The 8087-nt window shown below is 34.3% G+C and overlaps 1 protein-coding gene across 3 annotated transcripts in view; it reads left to right on the forward strand.

Moving 5' to 3' along the window:
- Positions 1-7626, forward strand: part of LOC138712151 (H/ACA ribonucleoprotein complex non-core subunit NAF1) — a 32337-nt gene extending 24711 nt beyond the window's left edge. For all 3 annotated transcript variants that reach the window (XM_069843633.1, XM_069843632.1, XM_069843634.1), the window contains one exon: positions 1373-7626. In XM_069843633.1, coding sequence (XP_069699734.1) covers positions 1373-1963 — 591 coding nt within the window. In that variant the 3' untranslated portion in view covers positions 1964-7626. The remainder of the gene's footprint in view (positions 1-1372) is intronic.
- Positions 7627-8087: the final 461 nt, after the last annotated feature.

Consider the following 8087-nt stretch of genomic DNA (forward strand, 5'->3'; position numbering starts at 1 on the left):
CCGATGGAATAAGCGCCGTCTTAAATCACGGAGTGATTTACGCATATCATATATATATTATTTTAGTAGGTTATTTTACGACACTTTATCAACATCTTAGGTTATTTAGCGTCTGAATGAGATGAAGGTGATAATGCCGGTGAAATGAGTCCGGGGTCCAGCTCCGAAAGTTACCCAGCAAGAATAGATGATATTGTTCCAGTATGGCTATTATCTTGTACATTTTGACAGATTTCTGGTTAATACAGTTTGTTATGAGGCAAGTTTTCTCCGTCCTACTATTAATCCCTCTATAATTTAAAAGCATGAGGAGGAATGAATAAAATGGATTCCTCTTCTTCTTCTTCTTCTTCTTCTTCTTACATGCATTTAGTCCTCATCTTTGAAGTAACAGTTAGCGCATCTGGCCGCAAAACGAGGTGGCCCAGGTTTGATTCCTGATCGGGGCAAGTTACCTGGTTGAGGATTTTTCCGGGGTTTTCCCCTCAACCAAATATGAGCAAATGCTTGGTAACTTTCGGTGCTGGACCCCGGATTCATTTCACTGGTATTATCATCTTCATCTCATTCAGATGCTAAATAGCCTAAGATGTTGATAAAGCATCATAAAATAACCTACTAAAATAAAATATATGCATTTCTTCTTAGTGCCCATGGTAAAATGCTTCCTATATTTATAAATTGTTATTCTTGAGGATTATGTAGTTCTCTCTTCTTGTTTGTAGAGATTTAGCTCATTGGTGTTTGTTGGTTTCGTAGGAGCCTCCAGTGGTTTGACAGTTCGTTTTTCCATTTTTTATATGGGTAATGATGAGAATTGAAATGTTTTCTTTTTAATATGAATGCTGACTCTGTTAAGTTGTTTTTTTCCATCTTTTAATAGCCATTAATATTAAGGGGACACTCAACTATATTTTGGAACTTTTTTCCTATTTGACCAGTCTTTTTCAAATTTGGAGAACAAGTTTAATATACACATGGAAAGTAACATGCAAAATCTCAGCTCATTAGATCCAATACTTTTCAAAATAAAAAATATTTCAATTTTTAATCAATCATTAATTGAAATATCACTTTTAATTATTTTTTATTTTTTGGCTTTGTGCATTTGACTGTGACTTCTCAATGAATAGGGGAAGAATTCTGCGTATTGATTTAGTTCTGTCACGTAAATTAGTGTAGATTTTTAATTTTTCATTTCTATGACACTTTTTCTGCAATTTTTAAGTTGAGTGTCCCCTTGATAATAATATTAATTTGATGGCCCAGTATCTACTGAAACTGTACTTAGTTTGAGAGTTTAAATAAATTCGGGTATCTTGGAGCTGCATATAGTTCAATTCTAACTACTTGTTTGATGCCACTGTTTCAGGACACGCATGAAGGTTCTGATCAACCAAAGAAGAAGAAAACTCGCAGCAGTTCATTCGAGAGGAGAATGAATGAACGAAACCTGCGTATGACAGCACTACATGCTAACCAGCCTTCAGCAGTTGCTTTCAGGAACAGTAACAACAACAATAACAACAACAGCAGCAGCAGCAATGGGAATTCATTTCCACCATTTGAAAACCACAGCTGGTGGGCATCTCCTATTCCCCCAAGCTCCAGCTTCCATCACGGTCCAAGCAGACCCCCACCACCTCCTTGCACACCATCACCGCCGAGGTTGATTCAACCACCAACGTTCACCCTGCCTCCACCACCGACATATGACTTGCCCCTACATACACTGTTTGCTTCTCCTCCTCCGCCTCCCCCGACATTCTCAAGCCCTCACAATTCGGCAAGGGCGACATCTCAGGCACCTCCATTTTTCTCTCCACTGCAACCACCACCACCTTTCCTGTCGTATAATCATGTTTTCCCTCCCACAATTCCGCCATTTGACCCAAATCGTCCCCCGCCGTCGTTTTCATTTCCTCCGCCTATGCCTCCCCACATGCCACGTCCCCCACCATGACTGTGTTGGTGGTTGCGACTGTATTAACAACACTTAACTAGTCTCTTCGAGGAAGATTTGAGAATTGGATTGAGAACGTTGTCGAAGTAGCAACACAATTGTTCCTGTAACTGATATAGCGAATTCCATCTACAAAATTGTATGTTTAAGAGATGTCTTTCTTATGTTGGTGCTATATATATTTTGTGTTGCATCATTATATTCTTGTCTATTCTACTGTACTTTCATACTTATGTTTCTTGTTACCTATATTTTACCTTCAGTAGAATCTTTCAGATGTTACTGTTTATGTTTCAGAAAGTGAGAATGGTTCTTTTTTAAATTATCTTTAATATTTAATTAATTTTCAACATTTAATGATGACATAAGTCAAACAGTGAAGATAGTGTAAAGAGTACCTAGTACTTAATTCAAGGATTCAGAGAAACTATTACTTGAATTATTAACGTTGTAGCCCAGCAGGGTGTAAGGAAGAGTATTGATAGTATTGGTTTGTAATGTGACGTGAAAAGATGTCCGACATTCCTTTATCATCTTATGGCAGAGTTCATAATTAAATGTTGAAAATAGTCATATTGGTATTAAAATGGGGCATTAGTGTAAAGCATCTTGTATTTTCTGTATTGTATGCATATGCTTGGAAACGAGTATATGTACAATCCAATTTGAAAATTATTCAATTTAATATACAAATATTTATGATAGCCTTGTATAAAATCTTCATTTTGTGGTATTTCACAGAGAACTTGAAAAGACAAATCTTCTATTTTAAGAGTTATAATTTCAGTTTATTCTCTACTTCTTTCCCTCCACCTTTCCCCCATGGTAGAATGGTCTTGTATTATACTGACAGAATGCAATACGAAATTGTGGGATGCTGTTTGATAGATGACCTATATTAGCAGAGAATATTGAAATCTAGTACCTGCTAAAGGATTGTAACTATTTTCATAAGTAGCACATAGTTCTGGTGGCCTACATTCAGCCAAAACAATCACGCTTCCAATTGTGAAAATATAACTAAAATTGAAATGATTTATGCTTCTTGAGTTGCTGTTCAATTTTAAAATAATTTTCGTTACACATACTGTATTGATATTTTCATATTGATTCCACTTACATTTTATTAGTAGTTGTCTTTCGTTTCTTACAGATTTGAAGTTTTCATTTGTAAAATGTGATCAGTTTAAGAACTACAGAATTTCTGTCTCCAAGTGATCGTTTTCATATACTGTGTATTGTACTTTTATAACTTACATAACAGTGTGAATTATTTCCTTTGTAATTTCGTGTGGAAGATGTTGCTTAAATAATATTGACCTCAAAATTAATTACTGCTATAGAGTAGGCAGCCATACTTACATGTGATTAATACGGTTTTTCAGACTTATTACAAAGATTATAAAATTCAACATTTCATAAACAACAGTGGTAGCTCTGTATCTAAGGAAGTTGGGGAGAATTAAACCTGTAGAAACATTTAATGTATAAGTGTTGATGCAAAGTTGGATATTCTCTCATTGTTGCAATACCTATTTATTAGAATTTTAATTGGGTAATGCTTTATATTTGATATCTACGTTTTAGTGAAACTAACCTCTCTCAATCTTTCTTCATAATGGGATACAACAAACGTGATGTAGTAATATATAGGGTGAGTCATAAGTAAATTTGGAAAACGCGCGAGCGTGCTCCTGGATCAAAAATAAGAACAATTCCTTATATGAAAACTTGATGGAAAGTGCTTATTTATTGTAAAAAATAATAATAGTGACTTTTATTTTCATAAGCATCTGATCATATTATTGTGTTGTTTTTGTTTTGATTTCGTACCAGTGTTTGTTTACAAACACAGTGACAAGACAGTAGTACATTGTTTTTGTTTTGATTGGATGTGGTTGTCCAGTGCCTTGGCCACCCAGATCACCCGACCTTACGCCATTAGATTTTTACTTTTGGGGTCACTTGAAGGCTGTCGTCTATGCAACACCAGTGAATAATGCAGAGGAACTATTGCAACGTGTTGAAAATGTATGCCAATTGATCTGTGATGACAACATGGTGTTTGAGCGAACTCACCAGTTGTGTGTACGTTGGCGCAGGCATGTGTAAACAATGGAGGGGGGACACATTGAGCACTTTTTGTAAATGTTAAATGACAAGTTTCCAAACATGTACTTGTGACACAACAAAAAAAGAGCAAAAACAAAGTATGACCATTTCTCCAATAAATAAGAATTTTCCGTCAAATTTTCATATAAGGAATTGTTCTCATTTTTTATCCAAGAGTACGCTTACACGTTTTTCAAACACACAACTCACCCTTTATGGAAGAGCTTGAAGTTTTGTGTGATTTTCATTGTCACTGGTTTTAGGATAGAATTTTTTTTTTTTATTCTGTTCATTGTCAGCTGATATTGAGTTATTTAACTTCGAAGAATTTGCTAAGAAATCGTAAAGTTTAAATGTAACATTACAGTTTTCCTCATTACTTTCACCAGCCTAAAGAAGTTTATAACGTTGAGAGGGGACAGATACAATGTTAAGAAAGGAAAGAAATTACTGTTGAGGTGAGCTTAGAAATCCTAAACAAAATTTAAATATAACATTATAGCTGCCTTTCCCACCCCCAGAATGTTTCATAATTTCAGAGATATTATGAAAGGAAACTCATTCCATTATGTCATGACGCATTTATGGAAATAGAAGTAGAAATTAAATACAAATATTCACAGCGCTGTAAATAAGTAACTTAGTACTTAACATGTTGTGGTATTGTCATCTCAGTTTGCACAGGGGTCCAAGTATTAACATTTACAATATGACATTGAAGTTAATGTCTTGATACACAAGGTCACATCTTTCTGAGTCAAGGAGGAGGAGAGAGGTTTATACTAAAACCTGCGGATTTCTGTGATTTTAGATTCTGCTCAAAATGTTAGTTCCAACTTCACCTTAATGTGTCTAAAACAATATGTTTAATACAAAATATAATGGACACATACATAATTTTGAAAATGAACACAACCCTTGGTCAAAAGTACGTATTTTATTTATTTTAGTCTGTCCAATTGTGTGTACACTGGATAACGAAAACAACTATGTTATGTTTATCTGCATGAAGAAACATGGCTCCACATAATCATTACATCATTCAATTATATGTTGAGTCCTGAGTTATGGGCCCACTGAAAGAAAAATCTGATACTTGATGCCGTGTATAACCATGAGTTGTGTTGCAAACAAAGAAAATGTCAGCGGCTGTGTGAAAGGATATCAGATATACGGCAATTGTGTAGTAATCCCTGTTTAATATACACTTCAATATGATTAGACCAAGTATATTTTCCTGTCAATTTGTTCTTGTAGTTTAAAAAAAGTAACAATCACTTTAAGATTAATTTTATCCTCTTCTTCCGTGTAAGCAGATTGCATTGTTTCGTGTGTTAAGCATATTTTTTATAGAATTTTTTTTTTCTAAGATTATATTTTGCTTCTCTACTGGTAACACATTCTGATTTTTAGTTCATATATTATTTTACATTATTCGTCCAGTTTGGGTGTTATAAATAGTGTTACATTATTAAAACCCATTATTTTATGTAAACATTAAAACATTTTTTTTTTTTTTTTTCATGAAACTTAACATTCATAAAATATTAGTAACTTTATCCTGTAAAAATTTATCGAATAATCCACTAGTTCTTAGCCTATTTTGCCCCCATTTCTAGAATTTTAATTCTTTCACTTTTAATTGTGCGCTTTTTAGCTTAAATAGAGCAAATAAGACAAAATTTGCCTTTATCCCGCCATCAGTGTATGATATTTGGGGTACTAGGTTATGTATTTACGAAAAATAGTAACTCATTACATTAACCCCTCAAGCCCGTTTGCTGTATGCATGTATGTAGCTCTCTACGGTAGTTTTGTAGTGGTTTTACATACATGTGTAAACTGGGGACAGAACAACTAGAGGCTTCAGTGACGTCACTACAGAAGAACCCACACACAGCAGAATTGTTTGTTGCACTATAAACTGAAAACGTTGACCACTTACTTTCACTGATGCAGCTGCGCTCTCACAATACAATAACTTCCGTTCAGAAAATGTTTTGCAGCTGAATGGTACCGTATCTGCTAGTGTGGGAGGAGGGGGTGGTCGGACCGCTTAAAAGTAACCGTCTCCAAGCTTCTAGATGTTCTGTCCCCAGTATACGCATCATGCACAATTACATAAAACTGGCTACAGTTTGTAACATATTGGAGAAATTTTCATGCAGTTTTTTCGAGTGTACTGCCATATGGTTGTATTATGTTTAACTATTTCTAAAATATAAATAAAAAGGGACGTCATGTAAATTTAATTCTACTAGAGGATTTAAATACTGCTTCGGTGCTTAGCACTGGGATGTTTAAATTTGAGGGATTAAGTAATATGGCAGACTCAAACTAGTATTAAATAAAATATTTTAAATATTTGCTTTCACTTATATGTCGATTTTTTTGCAAGGGGAAATTTTTCACCGAACCTCTTACAGTAGTGTGATAAAACAATTAAAAAGTTGTCCTGGCTTGAAATGTAAATGTTATGTTTTATTTAACGACGCTCGCAACTGCAGAGGTTATATCAGCGTCGCCGGATGTGCCAGAATTTTGTCCCGCAGGAGTTCTTTTACATGCCAGTAAATCTACTGACATGAGCCTGTCGCATTTAAGCACACTTAAATGCCATCGACCTGGCCCGGGATCGAACCCACAACTGTGGGCATAGAAGGCCAGCGCTATACTAACTTGCCAACCAGGTCGACGCTTGAAATGTATATGGACACAGTGAAACATTATATACCGGTAAATAAAAGTTCCAAAAAAATGTAATGTTTTGTTTACATTCAATTGAAACAGCAAATTGGTTTTTCAAGATTGTAGAAAATAAATTTGTCTCATCTTCAGTAAAGTGTTTCAGATCCCATGTGTCCCAGGTTTGTTTCATGTCACTTCAAAATAATTTATGATTAGTGGAGATATAACAAATAAATTTAAATTACAACATAAGAATAGTGACATATGGTATGTAACAATTTACATTTGAAATGACCAACAAATGACTTTGACAAAGAAAGCTTTTAAAGTGAAACACTATTTTAGAGAATAAGGCCAACACTAGCAAGGGATAACTTTACAGTTGCAGTATTTCTTGAACAATGGATAGCACTGTGTATAAGAAGATTTAACTTGTTTTTTGTGTACAGTATTCATTCTGCAAAGTCTTCAAAAAATCTGATATCAAATAGATTTGAACACTATCCAGTCCTCCCGTTTCGTTCTTTATTTGTATATTGTTCACTTATTTGTTTTTAGAAAATTACATGAACATTTGTTTTCAGCATCGTCAATTTGAAGATAATCTGTCATAATTTAATGTTTTATTTTCTTCTAAAAATGGTTCATCAAATATTATGTTCAGAATAATAATGATATCGAACAGTATCCCTAAGTTTAACACATAATTACAATACCTGTCACATGTAACAGTATCTAAGCTAAGCATATTGTGGCCCATGCCACTTCAGATCAGTTAGTGATACAATATTACAAGGTACTATGTACTGTGCAACTGAATATGGTATTTTGTTAAACTTTCAATAAATGTATACTTTTCATAATATGTGTTTTATTATCAAAGCCTGTCTTTTTTTTTTTTAAGAGAGATTGAATCTTTCACCGTATGAAAGATTTTAAAACTTTACCTACAGAGGAAGCCTGTAGAGTTCATGATCCTGAGCATATGTGCTGACTCCAGAGCCAGGGGTGCAGTGGAGGCTTTTGCTCCAGTGATTTTTTTTTTTAATGTCTGAACATATTATGTGAAATATGATGAAGGAAAAGGGAGGGAACACCTATCTTAATCTAAGTGTACAGCAGTAATCTTGGTTTGAGGGTTGTGTGAAAAAGCTCTAATTTAAACATGAGCAGAAACAAGTAATGGTACATTATGCAACGAGCCTATAATGAAGGTAATTAAGAAATGAGTATGGATATTTATGAAACGAGTGCAAGCGAGTCATAATTTTCATACGAGCTTCTTAATTACCATTATAGGCGAGTTTCATACGACTTTTTATGC

Source organism: Periplaneta americana, chromosome 13 (genome assembly GCF_040183065.1).
Source record: "Periplaneta americana isolate PAMFEO1 chromosome 13, P.americana_PAMFEO1_priV1, whole genome shotgun sequence".
NCBI classification, from domain to species: domain Eukaryota; kingdom Metazoa; phylum Arthropoda; class Insecta; order Blattodea; family Blattidae; genus Periplaneta; species Periplaneta americana.